The sequence below is a fragment of the Cryptomeria japonica genome, chromosome 6, assembly GCF_030272615.1.
Source record: "Cryptomeria japonica chromosome 6, Sugi_1.0, whole genome shotgun sequence".
NCBI lineage: Eukaryota > Viridiplantae > Streptophyta > Pinopsida > Cupressales > Cupressaceae > Cryptomeria > Cryptomeria japonica.
The window spans coordinates 189,317,045-189,344,330 of record NC_081410.1 but is presented as its reverse complement, the minus strand read 5'-3'; the positions used below and the strand labels follow the sequence as shown (position 1 = coordinate 189,344,330).

Sequence of the window (27,286 nt, the reverse complement as noted above, 5' to 3'; positions counted from 1 at the left end):
ATAACGAAATGAGGTCTAAATTGGCCAAGAATGCAAATTTCACTCCTGACCCTTCCAAAGGGTCCAAAGCGAAATTCTTATAGGGCCTGTCCTTGGGGAGAATCTTGAGCGAACTTCATTTTGATGTCTTCTTATTGATGATTTAAGGTAGAAAGTGCTATGTTAGAATGAATATATCTTGTGTCCTTAATCATCTTATGGTTTGTTTTGCAGATGAAAGAAGACCAGGCCTGGACAAGGACGACCTCTTCCAATCCGTCATCATCAAGGACGTTCCACATGCAAAAAGGGAGGATTCAAGGTGCTTTGAAGCGTTGGAAGACTAGGGGTGTTCAAGGAGTTCAAGTTAGCCTCAAGACCTCATTCTACCACAAGATGACAAAGAAAGGCTTTGCCAGCACTTCAAGGCAAGGTATGCTACCGGAGAAGGAAGACTTGACGATTAGAAAGCCTCATCAAGCACTTGGGAGTAAAAGAGGTACATCATTTATCAAATTGAGACAAAAAAGAGGATCAACCAAGTCACAAGCATTAGACAAGGAGGCCTCCCAGTCATCATTCCTCCCGTTGGATTGGTCCACCTCAGCATGACCAGATTCAATGTACCTAATTTATCAGAGGTGGCACAAACTCCAATGTACCTACCCCTGCTTCCTATTGGTCCTCACCCTTGGAATGTAATTTTCTCATTGGCTAGAGGAAGTTTGTTGTAACAAACCCTAATTAGGGTTTTTATCTTGTAATCCTAGCCATTGATTCTAAATCAAACAGAGCCGCCTATTTGTAAAGGGCTCCCTATATAAAGCCTTGGCTCCTCATTTGTAAAGAATAATAGTTAGTTAATAGGGAATAGTCAGAGAGTAGGAAATAGTTAGAGTAGAGTAGAAAGAGAAGGCAAAGATTGTTGCCAAGATATTGTTGCAAAAGACTTGTAAACTTCATTGAAGAAATGGTGAATTCTATGGGTCGATTCTACAATTTGCATGGTCTCTATACTTCTCAAATTTAATTTCATGTTATTAGATGAATGGAAGAAATTTGTATGATCAATGGTGAAATTTGTATATCCATACTACTAGCGGTTTGTTGATTGCAAGCTTGCCTTGCGTAGTCAACTAGAATCATTCAGCTTAAGCTTAACTTCAATTATCGCTTCTTCATTGATATGCATCAACCTGACGGTATCTATGATTGTAGTGGTGATCTGAACATCATAAAGTCATCCTTAGAAGATCGCACTAACCTTGTGGAGATCATAGTTTTAAAACTCGTGGACTCGCCACGGACTCGCGAGTCCATGGGAGCCACGAGTCGACTCGCGCGAGTCCTTGGCGAGTCCATCTAAAAGACTTGCGAGTCCATGCAAAAGACTCGCCTTGTGGAGATCATAGTTTTAAAACTCGTGGACTCGCCACGGACTCGCGAGTCCATGGGAGCCACGAGTCGACTCGCGCGAGTCCTTGGCGAGTCCATCTAAAAGACTTGCGAGTCCATGCAAAAGACTCGCCTTGTGGAGATCATAGTTTTAAAACTCGTGGACTCGCCACGGACTCGCGAGTCCATGGGAGCCACGAGTCGACTCGCGCGAGTCCTTGGCGAGTCCATCTGAAAGACTCGCGAGTCTTTTGCATGGACTCGCAAGTCTTTCAGATGGACTCACACAACCCAGAAAAAAAGTCATGCAAGCTTTAAAATTGAGTTTGTTTTTTTTTAAATTGCCTTCATTTGGCATAACTGAGGGAGTGAAAAATAAAAGAAAAATAACACCCGACGCGATGCCCCTTGACCCCAACTTGGGGGCGCTGCCCCCAAACCCCCGTCGAAAAATATAGGTGGAAATTGCGCCGATGGAAGTAGGGAAAATTTAACCTCTTAGTCTGATTAGGCTCCATATAAAAGCATAATTAGTATTGAAGAAATCTTGGTATTATACATTTTAGAGTTGAAAGTTTGAAACTATGAGTATGTGACATGTGTAATGTTTCAATTATGGCTCTTATATTCTCTAAATGCATTAATTTCTTTATGTTTTTTGTAAAACTACAGTTTTTTTTTTGCCGAGTCTTTCACGAGTCCGAGTCCGAGTCCAAATTTTTGGTTTGCCAAGTCCGTGGCGAGTCCGAGTTTTTCAACTATGGTGGAGATGATCCTAGCATGTCAAAGCAAGACTTAGTTAGAGTTCATCAAAGATCATCCATTGCTCTTACATTCTTAGTGTTAGAAATAGATCTTGTTTCAACCCTTATCCTTTTTTCCTTTTTCAAAATCAAGGGCCAATGAAATTCCGCGTTCCAGTAATATCCAAAGCAAATCAGATGTTCAAGTCGTCGAAAGTAAGTCCCCTTGTGATTCCAGCAAAATCACATCGTACCACAAAGAGCTTATCCACATGTAGAGACCCTACATACAAGAACCTTTGAGTTAATCTAATTGATCCTTGGGCGAGATCTTCAGCATTCGGGAAACTTTGGTCAAGAGAGGATAAGATACCTTGGTATTTTATTTTGTGTTCGCATGTGCATGAAAAACACATCAACAATAGGGAAGCCAATAAAATTGTGGACAACTAGAAAAATGTGCACTTGAACAGAGTGAAAAAGTTATAATGGCTAACAATTCAAATACTTGGAACAAAATCAGTCTATAGGAATAATCAGAAACACTACCTATAGTACAGGAAGGGTTGTGTAGTGTGAATTGGGAAAAAAAAATTCCACATGAGAGAAATCTAAGAAAGATCTAGAGTAAATCAGGGGTAGTAGATTGGGCAGTACTGAAAATTACAGTCTTCTTACACTCAACACCGAAAATGCCTTCCAAAATCTCTCCCCATGGGAACTATGACTGCAGAGAATTATTCATATCAAAACAATTGAGGTGGACTTTTTGCATTGGATTGCCACGTGCAACTGAGGCAATAAGAGCGATAATTGGGAATAATTTTTTGGCTTTTGGGAATAATTTTTTATATCTCAGTGCACTAATACTAAGGATGTTCCTAGATTCAACACATTGCTAGGCCAAGCAGGATCACCATAAACAAAGACAAGTACATGCAAAGTTGCCTCAAATCTCAATATCTTGACAACCTACTTTACGAAAGATGTGGGTATTGGATAAGGATGAGTACACCACAATCCCACCATCATCAACTGCTCCATTTCATTGATGTTAACTCACCGCCATTAATGAACATAAGAATTTATTTTTTTGAAATTAAGTACTTTTTTAATGCCCTAATTGTTCCCCAACATCCCCTTGCCATCTCCAATAAGGAACGTTTCCTCTCTATTAGTGGTGATGGTGGAGGGATTGCGAGGGGAGGTATCCTTAACATTTTTGCATCCTTGGGGATGTTTGTGGTGACCATGGAACACCTAAGAGTCATTTGTAATGTCCCCTTTTGGGATCACCATATACTTTGCCCTAAATTCACAAATCTAGAATGAAACAAGGGCAAAACATAGTTAGAGATATAATCTTCACTTAAGAATAAGATGAGATAAGCCTGTTTCGGAAACCTGCAACCAGATTAGACAACAATGTAGATATAAATCATGAAAAACATCCAGTTCTATATATATATATATCTACACAACAAATCTCAATGATTATATGGAAGCTCAACCATAGTGGGGGTTGTGTTGGGAGACATGATGAGGTACCCCAAGCATCCTCTACCCTAGGCCCAATAGTAGGGCCTTATCCTATGTGGCCTCATATGGTCCTTAACCAATGGTCCTCAACCATCATCATGAGGTGGTGTACCTAGTGAGGGCTTTACATCATTCCCCTCCATCATGTCAATCTCTCACCTCTTATGATTGACTCACTTCAACAATTGATCAATGTGGAGATAGTAGGGGAACTGCAATAGGGTTTTGTTGACATGTTTTTTACGACCGCATCGAACATAGAATAAAGTTGCCTAACGGTCACTTCACTCTCTCTTGATCAAAGTACGATTGCATGCTAAGATTGCAAGAAGTTCAAACAATCGACTCCAAGGTTCCTTCAATGTGTGGACGTGACTCAGTTGGCTGATGTGATTGCTGGTAATCCAAGGGGCCTTACGTTTGCATCGTTCTTTCACTTCTTTGCTGTGGCTGGAACTCCATCATCAAATATGGCAATTTTGCGATGCTGCTGCTTTGAACAAACTAAAATGAACTGAAAGTAAAAGGGAAAGGGTTTAGAAATATCTAAATCTACTCCTAGGGGCAGTGATAACAATGAATAGTGCTCTGGTGGACAAATTCCAAATAAACCAAGCTCTGCTTCGCCAAGATCAACTACAACTCTGCAAGAACCGGTGCAATCTTCTGGGGATGCTAGAGGATTTTCAAATCGAGAAAGTACATTTGAATACCCAAAAACGGCGCAATCCAAACGACCATCCACAATCGAACTTAGTACGAATTTAGGGGGCTCAGACTAACTTTACACTGCAACTTACAATCAGCAAGATGAAAAAAGTATGAACCATGGAAATTCATCAGACACCATTACATTCTCCATTGAAATCAAAGCACTATACTACTTCTACTCTAAGTGAGGAAGGTGAAACCATGCAAGTCTTGAAAAAATAACTTAAGTGGACACCATCAGAGAACAATGTTTCACTGTTATTATCCCAAAACTTATCGCAACAATTTCATACAAGGCTCCCCCCTTTACAAATGAGGGGGGTCACCCCTTATATAGGCTTCAAGCCCTGGCTACATGCAAAACCCTAATTAGGGTTTGCCCAAAAGATTCTCCACACATGATGCAACAAGGTGGGAATCTCCAATTAATAACCCATCATGCCCATATACAATTAATTCAAAAGTACCCAAAATAGCATCCATTGCACATTAAATGCACCACCTCCTTCAAATTCGCTCAACATGCGTTGAATATTCATCCATGCAAAAATCACCCCATTATGTCATAAATGCTCCATCATTTCCACATGCAGCGGCTGCATGCAAAAGGAATCTGCCATAAATTCAACATGTAATGACCAAGTTGCCATTTGGTCAAATATTCTGGCAATGAATGCGCCACCATACTGCCATGCGTTCAATAGATCCTCGCCATGCAAATGGACTTTGTTGTCGTATATCCGCTCCTGCACATCTGGAATTGTTGGAGAGGGAAAATTCGATTCAAGAAGAATTTTCTTGAAGTCTCCTCAACTTTCCTTGCTTAAGAAGGTTTTTCATCAATTCTGCACATTTCCTATTTTTTAGAAAAATTTCCAAATTAGGGCTCCACGGTCCAGGAGAGAGAAAATTCTCCTACGAATCCAAATCTGTAAAAATTTTGAAATTTGGATGTGATTTGATGCCCTATAATGGATTTTTCAAATTTTTCCTTGGGGGGAAATTTCTTGTTCAGTTCATCCCCGATTCCTTCCTTGCCTTAGAAATTTTATCTTCAATTCATCCTTGGATGTGATTTCTTGTTGTGGAGGAATTCTCCTTTGGAAAGAAATTTGTTCCTTACCCCGAGGAAGGAAATTCTTCATACCTTAGCCAATTTTCATGATTTCCAAGAATTATGTCCTGAAGGAAGAAATTTCAAACACTTAGTCAAATTTTCACCTTTCCTGGAATTTCTTCTTCTTGGGTGCAATTCTTCCCCGATGAAGGAATTCATCTCTTTGTGCATTGTCCATGAGAAGATCATTTTAGTGCACTCCTATGTTCCTAGGCGGCATTTTACACTTGGTGGGGAATTCTTTCAATTCCATGGATTCCTTGCATCCCTCTATCTGGCGCTCCTTCTATCACTTGGGCACTAAAATGCCTTGGTCAAGGACTCTTGCAATTTGCCTGTTTCTCCATGCACTCTTCATTCTAGCGCCCTCCACAAGGTTGGGCCCGAAATTCCTCCTAAGGAAGGAATTCATTGTTTTGTGAATTGTCCATGTCTTCTTTTCAACATCCCTATTTTTTAGGGATCCTCCTAAAATTTAGGAGTCAGGTTCATTGGATGGAGAATTTTACCACGATTCTGAATCTATAAAATTTTCCACACTTTGTCGAGATTTGGTGTCTAAAAATAGCAAATTCGAAAATTCGCCTGAGGGGAATTTTGCTTTTTATTCCTCCTTGACTCCTTGGATTCCATGCCTTAGGCAAAATTTTAATTTTTTAGCTTGGGTGGAATTTTTTTGCCATGCCAAGGATTCATGGATTTTCCCTCTCTCCTTGGGAATCTCATTTCAGCGCCTGACTCCAAACTTGGGCGCATTTTTGCTTTGTCCATTGACTCACGGATTTTTCCACCTCTCCTTAGCTTCTCCATTTCAGCACCTGACTCCAGACTTGGGCGCATTTTTGCTTTGTCCATGGACTCGCGAATTTTTCCACCTGTGAATGCCTTTTCCATTTTGGCGCCCTAGTCCAGTCTTGGGCGCATTTTCACCATGTCCATGGATTCATGGATTTTTCCTCCTGTTGAATGCCTTTTCCATTTTAGCGCCCCAGTCCAGTCTTGGGCACATTTTCACTTTGTCCATGGACTCACGGATTTTTCCACCTGTGAATGCCTTTTCCATTTTGGCGCCCCAGTCCAGTCTTGGGCGCATTTTCACCATGTCCATGGATTCATGGATTTTTCCTCCTGCGAATGCCTTTTCCATTTTGGGCATGGACTTTCAGTACTTGGCCCCATTTCTGGCTTTCTCTGTCTGCTGTCTGACTTTCCGAAATTAGAATTGTCTGTGAATGCTTGATCCTTGTCGCCTTGGCTAACTGACCCTGCCAATAATAACTTTCCAAAAATAGAAACTTTCCAGGTGTCAAGGTTAGATCCCTAGACAAGGTGCAGTAATGACTTACTATAAATAGAAACTTACTAAAAATAGTAAGTTTGATTTTTGGCAAAAAGGCGACATTCTGGGACTCGAAAAAATCCCTAAAAAATAGGGACTTTCTAAAAATAGAAAGTTGCTTCATTTGGGCTCAAATTTTACTGGGAGGTCCCTTGAAGGGTCTTGATTCCAGTCGTGTGTTCATCTTTCTCGAAACCCTAACAGGAACCCCTAAAATCTAGGACAAAAGGCAGCAACCCTAAAAAAAGGACAAAACAGGCCCTCGACTTCACCAAACTCGCTCAAACGAAAAGCAGATTAAACCCAAATGACCCTCGAACACCTGCAAAGCAGAGAGACTAACAAGACTGCTGCGAAAAGACCCCAAAAACGCAAGCCAAAAGATCGGGAGGGCCTAAAAAGTAGGGGAACCCCATTTGCAATGGGGCGATGTTTGAAAACGTCACAACAGGTTCCCTTGACCCTCAACCCTAGACCCAAGGTTAAGACCTCATCGTCCTTGGCCTCATGTGGTCCTTAATCGATGGTCCTTAACCATCATCATGAGGTGGCCTCGTGGTTCTTAACCATCTTTAAAAGGCACCATACCTAGTGAGGAATCTTTCACCGTTCCCCCTCCTTGCACTCCCTTCTTTCCACATGATCAATAAGTGTATGGATATTTAGATTCAAGCATATTTCTAAAGTAATCTAATAGATTATAACAGATCACCTTGCTGTAGATATGATTGCATTTGCTGATGCAGATGTAATTCTGGTTTGGTTACTACCATAATCCTTAAATTCTGCTCACAAGTCTACTATATATATCTGCTCATAAGTCTGCTATAATGATCTTCAAATATTTCATAGGGATTGAGGCACCACCTTTCATGAGAATTGAGTCACCACTTTTCATTGCTGCCTTTGAGAATAATATATTATTCTCCAAACTGATCTTCCTTAGATCCCTTCCTCAAATGAATCTTGTAACCTTTATATCTCCCAATGTGAGGGAAGGGTCACACCTCTTCATCATGTATGCCTTTTGGCAAGAGACACAACCTTTCACAATTAGCACCCTTTTGAAAGAGTGAGCCACTTCCATATCTACTTCCCATTCCTTTTCATCTTCCATTAATCTTTCCTGATTTAAATGCTCCCCTCCTCCTTCCTTTCTCTCTCCTCTCCCTCTCAAATGAGGTTCTCTTCTCCCTTTTATATCTCATGTTTGAGGGAGTCACAACTTTTCATTTCATGTCTTTTCACCATTCATTAAATTATATTTTAATTGTATTTAATTATATTCTTTTATATTTTAAATTAAATTTTATTTTTATTCTTTTGTATTTTAATTTTATTATTATTTATTATTGAATATTCAAAGTGACGACATTACATTGTCCTCATTATGGACACATTTAGTCCTAAACTATGTTCTATGACAGATTATTTTTTTCCTGCCATATTTTGTTGATTTATGGTCAAAGTCTTGTATTCTTATTTGGTTCTTTCATATCTTTTGATTGGAATGGTCTCAAATTCATTTAAAGAGTACTTATTAATTATGTCAACAATTGTATATAAAGATTCTGATAATCATAACGTTCATACACATAGCTTCACAGTCACAAACTGAAGACCTATTTTTTTAGGCAGGGGTCCCATGGAAGGGCTTAAGATTCTGTTTTTAAGGAAGAGGAGGTTCCATGAAGATTTTTTTTCCTGATAGGGGATTATTTGGAATCTTTTCCTAAAAAATAGAAGCTCCTACTTTTTAGGCTTTTATATTTGAGTGGGTGAAAATGAGGTGGGGCTAGAAATTGCCCCACCAGCTTAGGCATGTTATGTGCCACTTGTCAAATATGTAAGTTTAGATTTTCATTAAAAAATAGTTTTGGAAAGAGAATGAATTTATTTACTTTTTTTATCACTGCACATATTCATGAGACAACCAGCTTCCTTAAATTTGGGAGCTTAAACTTTTAAGTTCAACTGCACTACAAAATTCATGGGACCAGCAGCTTTAAAATTTTCCTAACATATCTCAGCAGCTCCAGCTCTATTTTTGAGGAAGCCCCCCTCCATGGGACCCCAGCCTTACAAACAAAAGTTGAATGTTCTAATTTTAATGTATTTTTTGATGATACCATATAATGGAATGTTTAAAAAATCATTAATGAAATACTATGCATTATCGTATAGGATATTTTTCCTCAAAACAAGACTTGGAATTAACAGTTCAATCATTTAGCCTTTCCAATGAATTAACCTATGTTAATAAATACTTTTAAGGTATTTTTCCTTGATAGTAATATACATAATAAGCATAAAATAGAATATAAGATATATTCAAACTAAATATTAAGGATGTTTGGACTTAATTCTGAAAAAAAATATCCCTATTGAGGGATTTCATTGAGCATAATATTTAACAGTGGACACCATGCAAACAAAAATTCTAGAAAAAAGAAAAGAATTTCTCAAATTGTGCGCTTAGCATTCACTCATATGCTTAAGCAGTATTGCCTATGTATAATATCATAATCAAAATTCTCTTTCAATACTAAGATAGACATTAAGGGGACAAAGCTTACATTCCAATTTCCCAAAGTTGAAAAAATTGAATTTGCTACTAACAAAAAATACTTGGCATTTAGAAAACTTACTATGTATACTGCTGAAAAAAATGCCACTGTTGTTAGAATAAGTGGCCAGAAGAAGAAGAAGAATGTCGCACCAAGTGTCAAAAGTACCTTAGCTCTGGGGATCAATCCCTGTAACAGTATGATATAGAGAATATTTATGTAATGAATGCTTATATCTTTTTTAAATGTTGTGCTCGTGCAGACCAAGAAATATGCATTAAAATTTCCAGTTTGAACAAAAATGTTTTTTTAAAAGCATGTAATAAAGACTTGAACAAGCATAATTTGTGCAATCTTATATTTGACACATGCATGCACATCTGTATGTGTATGTGTATCTGTGTGTGTAAGTGAAAGTATGTCTGTCTGCATGTCTGTGTATGTGAACATGCATGGGTGAATGCATGTGTGGATGTGTACAAGTGTGGGTTTATGTATGTGGGGATATGTATGTTTACATACATATACATAAATGTGTGTATGCGAATAAAGTATAAACATTCACTTACATACATAAGCATATATGTGTGTATGTGAATGAACATGCATGAATGCATGTTCACATGTATATATGTAGACAGATACAATACAGTAATTTGAATATTTGGCATAGTCTTCATTCCTTGTCTAATTTTAGGCCTGAATCAAGTCTGAATTTGTGTTTAACTGTGAGTGAAACCCCACATCATGTAACAATGTCTACTATTGTTCAGGGACAAGAATCATCACATTAGAGGCAGTATAAAATTCAAGAATTTTGACACAAAGTACTGTATTATGACATTTGTAAACACAACCTGCAATATTACTTTGCCATCAGTTTCATTTCATGGTCCAAGAGAGCAAGCTACTTTACCATGTGCAAGTCTAAACACATTTCTATCCTAATCTTCTGTTTGTAGGGGAGTTTACATTGTATAACTTTTCATCTGTAGTTTTTCCGAAATAATTTTGTGATAAAATAGGAGGGCTAATCAGACTTACTGTACCTCTTGCAATTAAGTGGACTTAGTGGATTCAGAAAACTCTCAACAGACGAGAAAATATGGAGCTAGATTGTTGAAACATCAATCCCTTTAGAAGTTAATAATCATAGATCGTTGACTTGTTCTTGTGGTTTCTGATTCTGAATAAAATTTGAAGTATAATAATCATATATATGGGTGACCATAGATCATTCAACTTTATATGCCTCAGTTTATGGTATTAGACTATTAGTGGCAGATGTGCACACATTAGAAAGTAGAAAGTAGATGCCGAAGGGCTCAAAAAAATAATTATAGTCATAAAAGGCTTTCACCAGAAGTGATTAAGATGCACAACAGTTGCTTAAGTTTTACTGCATTGATAGAAATGAAGAACAAAACACACTCCGTTTTTCATAAGTCTGAATCAAAACAATGCCTACACTTTCAATCTGCTTCGATCTCATTTTAAACATTTAAGCCTTTATGTTGACAATTATGGCACCTTCTTTCAGCAATATCATCTCAGTCTTCATGTTCAAGTGTCATATTATGTGTTCATTAAATGAGCTTTTGGTCACTGCAGCTAGACTTTGAAGGATTCTTTTTAGTAAACAACTAAGAGAAAAAGTATTAAATTGCTTGCCATGAATGTGTCCCCTGCCAAAAATGACCTCATACCCCATAGGATATGTTTGCAAGACACAAGGACAAGTAGTAAATTCCCCACCTTGTCCCCTTCTTTGCAAAAAATTAGAAAATGTCCTCAATACATTTGGAGAAAAACCCTAGTTGAGAAAGTCAATGTAACTAGGATGCACATGGAGGTGGAAATAAGAAATAAAGGAATTCCAATAGAGACTATGAAGCCTCATGCGTCATTGCATACAGAAACCATAGATGTTGGATGTCGAAGGGAAGAGGTATCTACTAATGCACAATCACAAGAGGTGGCCAAGTCTTCCATTGCTAAAACTTTTTGTGTCCATGTCATACCATTTAAAGTGACACTTTCTCCCTATTTCAAATAAATGCCTAAAGATGCAATACAGAATATTTTACCCCCCTCCCCCCAGAGAATAAAAGCTACACATTACCCTTCTTAATAGAGAATATTTTAAGGTGAGTTTTATGGAAGAAATGAGGCAAACTTGGATAAGGGATGGTTGCTCTGTCATCATGGATAAGTGGACCAATATCAAACATCAGCCACTCATCAATATCATTGTCACATGTTCAAATGGCTCTTATTTTCTTAGAGCCATTAATTGTTCAAAGAAGAGGAAGGATGCAAAATTCCAATTTCAAATTTTGAAGGACAACATAGAAGAGGTTGCAGTCTTAAATGTTGTACATGTGGTAACAGGTTCAGTCCATGTATGTAAGTTAGTTCGCTTGATGGTAGAGTGCTTACAAACACATTTTTTGAACCCCATGTTGTGTTCATGCATTGAACTATGTATTGAAGGACAATGAGAAGATAGATAAGGTTAAGGCAATGGCGGTAGAAGCCAGAGAAATACAAATGTTCATCTACAAACATCACCACTTCACTTTTTTTTAATGACTTTTTTGAGGAAGTAAATCCTCAATCTCATGGATACTAGATATACCAACCAAGGAAGCATTAATCTTTTAGGGAAAAAATCAGCAAACCAAAAGTATAATATTTTTTGAAAAAATCGGATTCAAGAAAAAATGTATATAATTTTTATTATTATATTATAATTATAATATTATAATACAACAAAATAATAACTATTTATATTAGCATTATTATAATATTAATATAATAATATTTTTAAATAATTATTATTATAGTATAATAATCATAATATATTAATGTTATATGATTATATAAATCTTGTATTATTATAGTAAATTTACTATAATAATACAAGAATTATATAGTCATATTAAATTACAATATTAATATATTATGATTATATCAAGATTATTATTATACTATAATAATATAGCATTATATTGATTATATTAAATATCAAAGATTTAAAAAAATAACGAAAAATTGACTAAAAACCTACCAAAAATAGTAGGTAATTTAATATTGCGGAAAAACCTTACATAGGTCCTGCCCACTAGTCGGCTCAACAATTGTTTAGAGGTTTTCACACCAAAGACACAAACATTTCAAAATTGCCGACAGATGTTTGAAATCCTGTTGTAGTCACATTTCCTAACTAAAAACATTTCAAAATCACCAACAGAGGTTTGAAATTCTGTCGTAGACACATTTCTTGACCTAAAATCACTATGTTCAAATCTGCAGGTTGTGAAATTTTGTCAGGAAAATGGTCAAAATCAATGGTCAACGATTGAAAGCCCACAGCTAAGTTAGGTCATTTGAGGACCTAAAAACAGAAATAGCAGATTGAAGAGATAAGATCTGAGATTGCTAACTAATTCAGGCATACTGCAGTTTGGTATTATATCTGTGATTTGGTATGGGTTTTCTTGTGATATATATAGCATAATAAACCTTGTTTATGACTGCTCACTGCTGAATAACATGTATACAGTTCAGGATTATAATATTAAAATATGATTGTTTATACATATAGAATACATGCCATAATGTAGAACTCTTTGCATGTTTTGCTTAAATGTTATAATCAGCCATGATAGGGGTTTTAAGGGCTTACAAGGAGAGGAAACAGTGTTGGGATCCTCTTCTAAGTACACCACCTCATGGTGGTGACTGGGGATCCCATGAGGCCAATGGGGTACAAGGAGTGTTTCCCTTGGGCTTAGAAGGGAAGGATTTCCGAGACACCCTATTGTAAATGCACCCCAACTCTCTATCATGGTGGATCACTACGCTAAGGAATCCGATCATAGGTGTTGAGACATGGACCAGCTAGGAGTCGAACCTAGGACCTTCCATACGCTGCTGGAGTGCTCTACCACTGAGCTACTGGCCCCTCTTGGACCAGTCCATCGTCGGTCCGGGTGTGGCTTATTTCCAACACCAACACCCCCCCTTAAGCCACACCTCTCGTGTGCTTGGGGCTCCTAGCCTGGACCTGGCTCTGATACCATGTTGAGACATGGACCAGCTAGGACTCGAACCTAGGACCTTCCATACGCTGCTGGAGTGCTCTACCACTAAGCTACTGGCCCCTCTTGGACCAGTCCATCGTCGGTCCAGGTGTGGCTTATTTCCAACACCAACAATAGGAAGTGGAAAAGGATGTCATCATGAAGGGGAACAGTTATAAGACACCTCACTAGGTACACCACCTCATATGGATGGCAAGGGCCACATGAGGCCAAGAGGGATGGTATATCCACTCTTTGGTCTAGGGTAGAGGATCTCTAGGGCTTCCTATCAAGTCACCTTATTCTAGCTTCTCTATGGTTGAATTTCCCCAAATAGATTAGAGATATCTTACGATTAAGTTATAGTTCCCTACCCTAGTAGGATTTTCGAGCAAAACTAGGGCATCTACAAAAAAGGGACATTACAAATGGTATCAGAGCATGATCTTGCTAGCCTGTAGGGTAAGGATAAATCGATTATGCATTCTAATCAATGATAAGGGATATATTAACTCAGTCCAAAAATATGGCAACGACTAAATGACAATGGCAAGACAATATGAGAGATTGTTGAACATACTTGTATTTTCGTGTATATTTCGTGTCTTCATATAATCATGTGTATGCTTTGCGTTTTCATGTGTAAGCTCCATGTTTGATTCATAACTGATGAGTTTTCAGCAGAGATCCCAGACTCACCAGGACTCGACAAGTCGCAAGCCAGTGACCCTGGGCAAGTCTCAGGAACCCAGACTTGGGCTTGTTCGAGTCTTGGGCAAGACTTGTGCAGACCCGAGACTCGCGAACTCAATTTGGACCCGGTGAGTCCCGATGCCCAAACTTTGTTGGTGATCAGCAAGCAAAACACAATAAAAAAACAAAATAATGTTTTTACTTTTTTTTATTTATATTGCCTCTACAACCCTAAAAGTGAGCTCATTTCGTTGTATTGGCAAAGTAGGAGGAAAAGAGTGAGTTGTGAGGAAAAACAAGAGTGCATTGTAGAGCAACCAGCAAGGAGGAAGACCAAAAATTCGTCGATAAATCGCATTGGGGCAGCATAATACTCACACTTGGTGCATCAAGAACTCCATACAAAGGATTGGAAAGAGGTTGCATTTCATTTCAAGTTTGTTCTAAGAAGTAAAATTGAAATTTTTTCAGGTTTTTGTGTTTTCTAAACAAAAATTACATTTCATTTTTTTTTTTTAAATTTATGTTCATTTCCTTCCAAAGAGAAAAGCCTACTTTTTTTTGGAAGAAAATTACAAACCCTACATTGTTTTTTGGAACAAAACGTACAATTTTTTTTTTGTATTAGTTTATAAATGACAATGCACGAATGTTCATTTTTTTTGCAAATATGTCTTATTGCAGCAGGCTTCCTTTTGAAAATCATATTTTTCACAATGTCTACTCCTAGAACAACCACAAGTAGAAAGGATCTAGCTTGGAAACATGCTGAATTTTTTTCCGGGCAAAAAAAAAGGAGAGCCCAAATGTAAATATTGCAAAACAATTTTTCACGGAGGCATAAATAGATTGAAATACCATCTTACCCACATACGTGGCCATGATGCGGACCCATGCATCAAAGCACCTCCTGAGGCTATTTGTGAGTGCCAAGTGCAACTAGAAACATTCAAAGCGCAAAAGGAAATGAAGAAGAGGCAAAGAGAGGAGTTGGCAAGCATTGACTATGTCGCAGAGGCCTCTTCCATGCCTCCATATTGTCCTAGTGCTAGTATTACTACTTCTGATAGTGCTTTTGCCAATGATAGTGGGAGTATTAGCATTGGTCCTAAAGTTCGTAAATCTAAGATGGATTCATATTTTGAGCCATGCACTACTCCCGGTGCCCAACCATCACTTGAGAGCATGGGTTGGAACAAGGAGGTACATGATGTAGCTAGACATTCAATTGGTCAATTTTGGTACTATTGCACCATTCCATTCTTCGCAACCAAGTTATTCTTCTTTATTTGATTGTTTTAAAATTTATAGTTTTCTTTGTCTAATGAATTTTTACTGGACATCTTATTTAATTTATTTGTGACAGGTCTCCTTACTGGTAAAATATGGTTGATGCCATAACTGTTTTTGGGGCGGGGTTCAAAGCCCCTTCTGAATCTGACTTAAGTAGTCCAATTTTGACAAAAACGATAGCTGATGTAAAAGCCACATTAGAGGACCAGCGTGAGATATGGAGTAAGAAGGGTTGCACCATCATGACCAATGGTTACACTAATAGGAGAAATAGGACACTCCTAAATTTTCTTGTTTCTTCCGTAGGTTATTGATCATTCTACTTCCCTCAATGCATTGAATAATTTGAATTTTATTCAGTGATTAATATTTTTAATTTATTATTTATTGAATGATCATTGATTTTGCTTTATTTTCAAATGTCAGGTGGCATCATGTTCCTCAAGTCCATTGATGCTTCTGTGCATTCAAAAAATGCCACATTCCTTTGTGAGGCTATAGAGGAAGAACTACTTGAGGTGGGTGAGGAGAATGTAGTTCAAGTGATAACTGATAATGCAGCAAATTATGTTACTATGGGCAGACTTTTGATGGAAAGGCACCCAACTATATTTTCGTCTCCATGTGTCGCCCATTGCCTTGACCTTATATTCGAGGATATAGGCAAAGCTTCCATGGATCAGGACATGTGCAGCTAAGGCAAAAAATATTTGCAAATTTGTGTACAATCATGCATGGGTCCTTAGCCTAATCAGGCAATACACAGGGCAGAAGGAATTGACTCATCATGGAATCACTAGATTTGCCACCAACTTCATCACATTACAATCCTTGATTTGGTCAAAGGCGGGTTCGAGGTGTATGTTTGTTGGTGATGAGTGGACTTCCTCATCCTATGCTATAGCCATTGCAGGGATTGATGTGGCAAATTGCATATTTGATAAGCTAGGCCTTTGAGCCCCTTGTGCAGAGATTGTGAAGGTAAAAATTTTATAAATTCTACATTATGTTTTAATTTTTATTCATATTTTTCTTTTCTTTTCTTATTTTCATTCACACTTAAGTTAACTGTTAATGTTTCACAATATTTACAATTCATTGGCCCTAGGTAGTTCTCCTACGAGTTGTTGATGGGGAGAAGCCTATAATGGGCTACATATATGAGGGCATGGATAGGGCCAAGGAGGCCATTAGATTCGTCTATGCAGGAGATGAGAATAAGTATTGTCCCATTTGGGAGATCATTGATAGGCGATGGCACCTCTAGCTTCACAAGCCACTCCATGCAGTCGCTTACTACCTCAATCTGGCATTCCATTTTCGTCCTAATTTCAATGCAGATGAGGAGGTTCTTAATGGGCTCTCCTTGGTGATTGAACGGATGTTGCCTAGTGATACCAGATAGAAGCCTTATCTAATGCACAAGGGGAGGTCTTCTCTAATCAAATTTGCAACGATAGTCAGACAAAATTGTAGAGCCAGGTTAAAATATATTTTAAGGGCATAATTTAATTTTATAGCTTAAATTCTTAAAGTTAGAAATGAGACTTTTTTTTCCTTTTCCTCATCTTAGATAGATGGTGGCAAATATTTGGTCCTAAAACACCAAATCTTCAAAGAATAGCCATTCGCATTTTGAGCCAACCACACAGTGCTTCCGGTTGTGAGTGCAATTGAAGTATGTTTGAGCACATACACTCCAAAAAGTGCAATAGACTATTTGTGGAGAGGTTGAATGTGTTGTCCTCATTTTTTAATTTTCAAAAATGTGACAACCCTTAAAAAAATTGGTTTAAATGTGTCATTTTTGTCTCCAATGCACGTTTTACAAGGTGCAAAACTCAAATTTGTTACTGTCAAATCATTGGGGGTTGTCTTTGCCATCATTGTCCAAATTTTGGTTAGTTTTGGTCTTCATTTTCCTAACTTTTTGTGCAATTTCGGGTTTCAAAGCAGTCACTACAAGTTGGAGATTTTACTCTTGAGGCACGCTTCTCAAGGCAAAAATTTGCTTCTTATTGAACTGGACTGTTTTTCAGTTCATCCTCGATCCGCGTTTCAAATTTTATCGCATTTCGAGTTCGTTTGCTATGCTTTCCTTCAATTTCCGGTTTTTTCTTCCTGACTACAAGTGGGAAATTTTCTTTCTATTGCAGGTTAGGAGTTTCCTTTATGTTTTTGTGTTGTATGGTTTTTTTCCTAGCAATTACAAGTGCACTTTATCTAAAACTTGTAACTTGTAACTTGCTTTTTATTTTCCTTTTCCCTTTTTGTCTTTTAAGTTGTTGTAGGAACTTTTTAGACAAATTGCAAGTGAATTTAAAATTACAAGTTTAATGAGAACTTGTAACTTCTCATAAAAGTTCCTACTTTGTGCTTTTAAGTTGTAATAGGGATTTTATTTCCCTATTACAAGTCTTTTTAAGTTTTTAAAGTGTTTTTTACATCTTATGTTTACCTGTAATGCGAATTTTATTTCACCATTACAAGTTTTTATGTTTTTATTCCTTTTAGTTGCACTAGGGATTTTATTTCCCTATTACAAGTTTTTATATGTTGTTTTTAGTTGTAATGGGGATTTTATTTCCCTATTACAAGTATTTTTTATTTATGTTGTGTTATTTTAAACTTGTAATGGCAATTTTATTTCCCTATTACAAGTCTCTATGTTCCTTTATGTTTTTAAAACTTGTAATGGGGATTTTATTTCCCTATTACAAGTTGTTTTGTTATTTCTTTTTGCTCTTATTCCTTTCAAACCCGAAATTGTTCAAGTGAAGGAAAAGTAATGCAATTTAGAACTTGTAAAGGGGTTTTAAAAACCTGATTACATCGTTGGAGGGGCACATTTGCTTGTAGTTGGAGAGGAAAAACCCGATCTGCATTCTTGCTCTCACAAATCTGATTTTTGTGGCATTATTCCCTTGAATCCATCTCACATTCTTGTTATGTTGTTGGAGATTGACGGTTGGTGCCACGTTTTTGGAATTCAACGGTTTTGGCAAACACGTTGTGCATAATAAATGTGGGGATTTTTGGCTCCATTTTTTGTTGTGTAAGCTCCACATTTTGGGTGCCCATATTCCGCCATTGTTGCTACATTTGCAACACGTTTTGCATCCTTCATTCATTGAAGAGTGTTTGACATCAAACGTATCTCTCCTTCCAAGCTGTTTTTTGTGGAGTTGGATGAATGCAAAACCGATTTGTTTGTTGCATGGGATACCAACGTGTTGGCTTCTTCACTTATTTATAGGAGCATTATAGTTTCCCCCGAGCTCATTTGTTTTGACCAAGCAAGATTTCGGGTTTTATAAATCTGATTACAAATTGAAGTTTTTTCCCTCTTCTAAAGTTGTCAAGTTGAAAATGGGTCTTTCCTTGTCACATAAAGTTTGCCATTACCGGTCAAAATCATTCTTTCCATTTTCCCCTCATGTCAAAACCCCATTTCATCCATTCATTTCACACCTTCATTCATTTTTCCCATTTAAAGTCTACTTGCAGTTGGAATTTTAAAACCCGATTGCAATTGTGTCTTCACTTGCAGTCATCCTTCCAGAACCCAAAATTGGTCCAAAATGCACTCAAAAACACTTGAAAATGAATCTCTAGCATGCAATTACAAGTGCAAACTTGTGTTTTCCCATTACACATATGAAGTTGCATGTTCGTCTCCACAATTGCAAGTTAATGCTCTTGTTTTTTCACACAAGTAATACGACTTCCAGAACCCAAGATTCACTTGTGAGCCTATTTTTGCATCAATTTATCCCTTCCCTTGTCAGACCTATTTGCACACACGACGTACCAAATCAATGAATTAAGGCATGAGCCTTATTTTGCAAGTAGATTCCAAGATTGGAGGATGATACAAAGAAGAGATACAACAACAATTCATGGTTGAGAGCATAGAATGCTTTCAAGACAGAGATAGGCTTCTTACTTCAGCCTTGCAAAGAACTTCCCTCCTGAAAAGCCAGTACTACCCCAAGCAAGAAGATAAGACTGAAGTTCGTTGGCGAAAGACACAAAGATCATTAAGGATGCAAATTCTCGTTCCGATTCGAGATGTTTTCACCAATCCTAAATACTTCAAGTTCTAGCATCCTGAAGCAACATGAAGATTTTCAAAACAGAGGATGATGTAGTTAGAGTCGTGTCTTTGAACACATAGAATAGCTTCAATTGTGTATTTGTAATTTTGTTTTGACAAGTTTACTTGTAAAAAAAAAAATTTGTAATTGCAAGTTTATCACTTGCACTTTTGTAATTACAAATAAGCTAATTACAAGTCAATTTAGAATAGGACTTGTAATTTTGAATGTCTTAGTCTTGTGAATTCCTTTGTCTTGTGTCCACTGCTGAATGAGTCATCTTGTGTGCAACATGGCATGGATGCACAGAGTATTATGCATCATTGTGCAAGCCATTCTGTCATTCTGCACAAACCCAAGATGTTGCTGCACAATTACTATCAATTGCAAAGAAAATACATACTCTGTTTAATACACTACCACTGTTTGAGTTGTTGGTTATGATGCAATCAGTACAAAGGGCACTAAAGTGCTTGGACCGGGGAATAATGGGACTTTCTGCTCCATAAGACACATGTTCTAAAGACAAATCTCAGTATGGAGCAAACATGTAAGAAAGACTGAGTATAACAGAGACACAAATTGTTTGAGGAAATGTTTCATTTTGTAATCTCATTCTTTGTTTTCTTTACTTTTGACATTTTCTTTTTGTTGAAAAGGTAATATATTAAAAGGAAAATGCGGTAAGATAAATCCCAGCTGTCACTTGCAGAAAAAACAAAGAAACAAAAACATCTATTTCTTGAAATTGTTTTTACTTCAGAGCAGCCTACAAATGATAATAGATTTGATTATCATCATTACTGCATGAAGTAGTTACTGTTATCCTGTAGCCATGAATAGTATAAGTTACACATATGTGAACATCAAAAAAAGTTAAAAATCTAATTCTACTTACAGCTTTGTCAGATTGTTGATAAAATTATCAAAATCAAACGGGCTGCTTTCATATGTACCAGTCCATGAAAAAGATTATTTTTAAAATTTTAACTATAAAAACCACGCTGAAAAGAACAAGACACTGAATCATTCTGCCAACAAGACCAAACCACCAGATTGATTCCACTAGAGCTTCATAAAGGCTCCACGCAATCTTTCAATCATGGCTTTTTCCATCAAGTCGTTAACTCCCTTTCAAATCCACAAGTTTAATTAGCATTCAAACTGACCTGACAGCGTTTTGCAATCCCATGTTCTATGTGCGTTTCCATAAGCGTCATTGTTGTTAAATTGTTGGTGGAATCTCTCCTTCAATCTACATATCATCTGTATCCTGCAAATCCTCAAGGATTGGACTGCTAACCCTAGACTTAAGTCTTTGATGAAAAGACCACATTTCCTCTTCTTACTCATCTTTTCAATGTTCAACTCTTTTCTGTAAAACAATAAAGATCACATTTTGAAGAAATTGAACCCTAATTTATGGGCTTTAGCTAAAGGTGAAGAAGCCTTCTCAGGGAGATAGAAATCTACGGGTATTGGTTATGCTGCACAGCAACATTCTTGATAGCCCAGTTTGACAATCAAATCAGTCAATCTTCAGTCGATTTGAGACAATTATATCAGCAGTCAGGCTATTTTTCTTACAAGTTGTACCAACATTAGAAGTGGTGACTTTACCTCTGTGAGAGTTAATGACAGCATGAGGAAGGATTCAATAAAACAGCATAAGAATATCCATCCTTACAATGAATCATACACACACATTCTTCAGAGATTCATTGTTGTTGGAGTCTGCAAACCATGCCCCTTAACTGTGGTTACTCTATATTTGGCTTTAGTACTGAGTCTCTTTTTTTTCCTCATACTTCAAACCTCAAAGTAAGGTCCAGGCTGTAATTTACAGAGCCACAACAAACTGTATTCTTTACTGGGAATGCATAAGATGGGGTTGTTGATGATGCTTTGGAGTTTTCATAGCCCTTACAATTTCCAGAAGTAAAGACAGACATTTTCCTTTTCCTAACTGGCATCAAACATGGTGCATTGCTATAGGGTGCAGAGTATCAAGAGTCCCATTGCAACCTGAGCTTAAGTGTCCCCCTATTTCCCCCACTGAGGAAATGGCCCCTTCTTTTACCCCGACCTACCATTTGGCATTAGGTCAGTAGACTCTTTCCCCAGTCCATTCATCGTCCTCACAATCAAAAATAATAATATGCATTTTTTGCCTAATGTAGCAGTCTGCAACAATAAAACTGTAAACATGTAAGAAAATATGGCAGCAATCCAAAAGCTTATGAATAGGAAGCAGATATTTGCATCATGTTGAATATATGGCTTCTGTCAAAGATATGAGTGTAAAATATGGGAAGTTTACAAAAGGTGGTGTTTGCTATAATGTTTCAATTACGTGATTACAAGTTATGCACAGAGTGGTGTTCTTGAAGAGGCTCTACGTCTTTTTGATGGAGTGGCTCATTAAAATATAAGCATCATGGACAGCTATAATTTCTATATACGCACATGTAGGCTTGCCAGAAAGCTAGGATACTTTGAAGCATATGCAATCATCAGGTGTAAGCCTGGCTTATTATCAACTTTGGATGGCACCCTCCATGCCATACTAAAAGTCATCTGAACAACTGAATGCAGATTTATTTCAGATTATCTTATTTCAAATGCATGGATAGACATGCTTGCAAAATGTTGAAAGCATACTGTAGGCATGTCAATTGGCAGATGAAATACATCATCCAGGCATGGCCTTATGATGTGCAATCAATGCTGGATTTGCTTTGTGCTGTCTTTGCCAAATGAAGCATTCTAGGACTAGCTCTGATTATTTATCAATCTTAAGTTTATTTTTGAACAAAATGAGCAAGCAAAAGATTATAGAATAATACAAAAATCAGTATTTCAGATGTGTGAGATTGCTCCTTGAATTTTAAAGTTTTGGAACCCCCAAATTACAGTAATGAAACCAAACTTAACTATATGGTTTGTTCCAATTATATATTTAGCAAACATTTGGCAAAAGAACAATGGGAGTATAAAACTCACTTCAAGACCTTCACTGTTGAGGGCCATCGAACGTGCTCTCTGGTTAAACTGGCCCCAATCATTGGTCCCTGTAACAGTTCCTATGTCTTTTCTGTTTTCAAAACTATCACTGCCCTCTTCTCTTGTCTTTGTCTCTTTGTTGCCTAGCCCATATGGAATTTTATCATCCTCTTCCAGTAACGATGCTGGAGTCATTCCACGCCGCTTCAGCTCTTTCATAAACAAGGACTCTGGTGGCTCTTCACCTGCAATGCATAATATAGCCAGGAGATTAAAATAATGACAAAAAAAATTAGACAGTGGCATACAAGTATATCGCATAAATCCTGACAAAATCAAAACTACTATTATCAACATAAGAATTAGATAACATCTAGAGACAAAGACGATTATCCAGACTCAAGTGAGTTAGACGTGTGCCTGCAGTTCTCGTAGAGACAAGTTAGATTAACTTAGCCATTAGCCGGCGCTATATGTTAATCTGGGACACCCCCAAATGTCATATTCTGACCTGTAAAATGTAGGACCCAAATGTAACAGAATGCATCCAGCTACAAGAAAACCTATAAGTTTATCATTTTGGAGGGGTTGCATGCATTTCTTTACATGCCAAAAGTAAAAATAAGGAGTGATTTAAACATTTATTATTATGAAGATATAATAAAAGTATGCAAGCAAAACCACATACAATACTGTGTGATACAGCAGGGCAAATTAGTTTTAAAAAATGTAATAACAGAATACTGGCATTTGAAGTCTTTTTTTCTAGTCCATAATTATTGATTACTATTTTTGAACCAAAAGGATCATTACTGAATCTCTTCTATGACTCATCTCTAACGAACTTGAATGGTCCACCCAAAACTCATTTTATAGCATATTTGATTACTATCAGGACTCGTACCTAGTAACTAGGAATTCTTGAGAGAATATTCATCCCAATACTATTCTAGCTCAAATGTTCTAACTATAGAGTTTTCCCTGCATTTAAGCACCCTTACCAAGTTCCCACATTGAAAAAAAAAATCATTTCTAGGACCAAGTACATACATCCATAATTTTGCGCACAAAATTTATAATTCTGTTATGAAGCAGATGGGATGTTGCTATGTAGACAACTAATGACTGAATCTTAATTCAACTCACATCTAATTCAACAGGTGACATAATTAACATCAAGACTGAATCTTAATCCCAATCAGATCTAATACAACAAGTAACATACTTAACAAAATATGCAGATATAAATTATAAACTCTTGCAAAATGAACAGTCAACACAACTACTCACAATAACTGATTACTCCCTTTATTTCAACAGAAATTGCACTTACTAGAGTTTAAGGAACAATAGCAGCAATATTATTATCAAGAAATATGATGAGTCTACAGTCAATTCAGTTTACTAGAGTTTAAAGAACAATAGCAGCAATATTATTATCAGGCAATATGATGAATCTACAGCCAATGGTCCTACAGGTGCCACCTCACTATTACAAACCCTAGGCACTAAGAGAGCCACCTTAAACTCAAACAAACAGGCATTGTGAGAGCCACCCAAATAGAAATTAGTAAAGCTCAATTACAATCCCTATGTGAAATTGCTCGCAACTAGTTCAAGAGAAATTCTTCTCTTTTCCTCCAAAATACACCCACACACAATCCTTGACTGACACTATTGTTTTAAAAATAATCAGTTTGTTAAATTACGTGTGACCCCCATAATATGGGCCACCAATTTTAATGCTTACATTTCCCTATGTTACTTTCTCTAAGCCCATGGGAAATGAAAAATGGGCTTGCATGTTGATTTGGAATCTTAAGGGAAATGGAGACATAACAGTCCTCCCTGAGATTGCTTGCCCTCAAGCTATTCAAATTTAGATGCTTCCGGATGTTGGCTCCTTCCTGTTTAGCATCTTCAATTGGCAGATCCTTCCACTCCATCAAATACTTGCTACTAGTTCTATTCCTTAGCTTCCTTTCCTGTGTATCCATGATAGCTTCTGGCATGAGAATGAGTCTTGGTTTATAATCCAAAGATGGTAAGTCTTTGGATGGTACAACATGCTGCACCAATGCCTTTTTAAGGCAAGAAACATGGAAGATGTTGTGGATTATGATATTCTCAGATAGCTCTAGTTCATAGGCTGCTTTTTCCACCTTTCTTAATATCTTGTAGGGGCCATAGAGTTTGAATTTCAACTTTTCTGCTCCTTTCTTCATCAATGAAAACTGCCTATATGGTTGCAGCCTTAGGTACACCATGTCTCTAACTTCAAAACTCTTTCAATACATGTCTGATCTACATAGAGCTTTTGTTATTTCTAGGCATGCTGAAGATGGTTTGAGGCATTTCAATGCCTCTTGATTCTGCTTGATCATATTTGTTGCTCCAAGCACCCTATTTTCTGTGATTGCAAGATCCACAAAGGTTGAAGCATTATATCCATAAAAAGCCATGATAGTGACATACCTATGGACATATGATGGGAGGCATTATAACAATGTCCTCCCAAATGTAACCACTTGACCAAGTTATTTGCTACCCAAAAACATAATTTTGTAGGTACCCTTTAATCCATTCTTGACAGTTTCAGTTTGCCCATCCATCTTAGGTGATAACTCATGCTAGAGGTGAGCTTTGTTCCTACCAATTGAAAAATTTCTTGTCAAAAGTGACTCAAAAACCTATTGTATCTGTCACTAACAATGTTCTTAGATAATGCATGTAATCTGAAAGCTTCCTTGAAGAATAAATCACCAATTTGGGAAGCCTTGGAATCAGAGATTATGGCATTAAAATGTGCATACTTGGTGAGTCTATCCACCACCACAAAGAACCAATCTTTGCCATTTATCTTGGTTAGCTCGATGATAAACTCAATTGATATATCTTCTCATGTTTGCTTAGGAATGGGTAATGGCTAGAACATGCCCACAGGATAGACTTGTTTCGCCTTGTTCTATTGGCAAGATGAGCATTCCTTAATGTGCTTGAGCACATCCCTTTTCATTCCTTTCTAGGAGAATCTCTCCTTGATCTATTTGTGTCTTATGATACCCTAGATGCCCTACTAGAGGAGTATCATGCACGGCCCTTGAAATCTTTTCCTTCATGTTTGACTTTGAAATCAAATATATCCTCTCCTTATGTAAAATTAGGTCTCCTTAGCTCCTACCGCTTTGAATCTGGCATATTGTACTTTTCCATCCAACAACTTAGTAGTAAAACCATTCTTGCCATATTTATATATGATAGTGGTGATCCAATCAGCAAAGATATCAAAAATGCCACATAGAGTAGATCTCTAAACTAGTGCATCAACAAGTACATTATGCCTACCCTTTACATATTCATTATTGAAATCACATGCCTGCAACTTGCTATAGAATGCTGTTGTCTTTAATTCGGGTCAATTAATTAAAAAAGTACTTGAGACAGTTGTGGTTAGTCTCAACCATGAACTTGCCACATACCAAGTATTGTCTAAATTTCATTAAGGCATGCATGATTGCTAGCATCTCCTTATCATTAATAGAAAACTTCCTTTTTGCCTCTATTAGTTTCCTACTCTCAAAAGAAATGACAAGTTGTTGTTGCGTTAAAATAGCTCCAATCCCCTCACCAAAAGCATCACATTCCAACACAAAAAGAAGTGAAAACTTTGGGACAGCGAACACTAGACATGAGCACATTACATTTTTCAATTGTTAAAGTCTGCTCAGCAACATCTATCCAAGTAAATGCTCCCTTCTTAGCCAAATATATGAGCAATATTGTTAGCTAAGATAAACCCATTACAAACCTTCTATAGTAGCTACATAATCCTAAGAATCCTCTTAATTGCGATACATTCTTGGGGGGTGGCCAATCCCAAATGGCTTGAATCTTCTATTGGTCCATTGGACTCCTTGTTCACGGATAGCATGTCCAAAATACAAAATCTCCCTAGGCCCAAGCTCACACTTTGACTGTTTGGCAAGGAATGAGTGCTGCTCTAATAGTCTCAAGACTTCATCCAAATGCTTTAGGTGCTCCTCCAAAGTTATACTCTGTATCAAAATATCATCCAAGAAAATGAGAAAAAGCTTTCTTAACTGCTTGCTCAATACCTTGTTCATACATGATTGGAAGCTTGCCAAGGCATTAATCAAGCCAAAGGGCATGACTAGAGATTCAAGGCATCCACACTAACACCTGAAAGTTAACTTTTGAACATCTTCATCCCTCAATTTGAGTTGATGGTATCATGAGCCCAAATCAATGTTTGAGAGGTATACATCTCCATTGAGCTCCTCTATCAATTAGTCGATCGTAGGGATAGGATATCTATTCTTGATTGTTTTTCTATTTAATGCTCAATAATAAACACATATCCTCATGGTAACATATTTTCTCCACCAATACTAACTGGAGAGGCAAATGGATTGGAACTTCGCATGATGTGGCCCATATAAAAAAGCTCCTTTATTGCCTTAATTTCTTCCTTGTGGGTCCTTGAGGGATGGTACCAAGTGGTTATCACTGCTCTTGAACCCATTTCAAGCACAATAATGTGCTAGAACCCTCATTCAAGTAGCAATCTTGGGGGAATGTCTTAAAAAACCTTCCTATGCTTGTCCAAAATAGCTTGCACATCACTAGATTAAACATCCTTCTTGTTCATTAATGGTTGTTTTGGTGTGATCAAGTAGCTAGCCAGCTAAGCTACTTGTCCCCCTC

The 27,286-nt window shown here is 37.2% G+C and overlaps 1 protein-coding gene across 6 annotated transcripts in view; it reads right to left on the bottom strand.

The window, feature by feature from the left end:
- Window positions 1-27,286, bottom strand: part of LOC131077626 (uncharacterized) — a 127,184-nt gene that overhangs the window by 74,867 nt on the left and 25,031 nt on the right. For all 6 annotated transcript variants that reach the window (XM_058015160.1, XM_058015163.2, XM_058015162.2 and 3 more), the window contains exons 2-3: window positions 22,562-22,806; window positions 9,472-9,579 (exon numbers count right to left, since the gene is read on the bottom strand). In XM_058015160.1, the coding sequence (XP_057871143.1) occupies window positions 9,472-9,579; window positions 22,562-22,806 (353 nt within the window). The remainder of the gene's footprint in view (window positions 1-9,471; window positions 9,580-22,561; window positions 22,807-27,286) is intronic.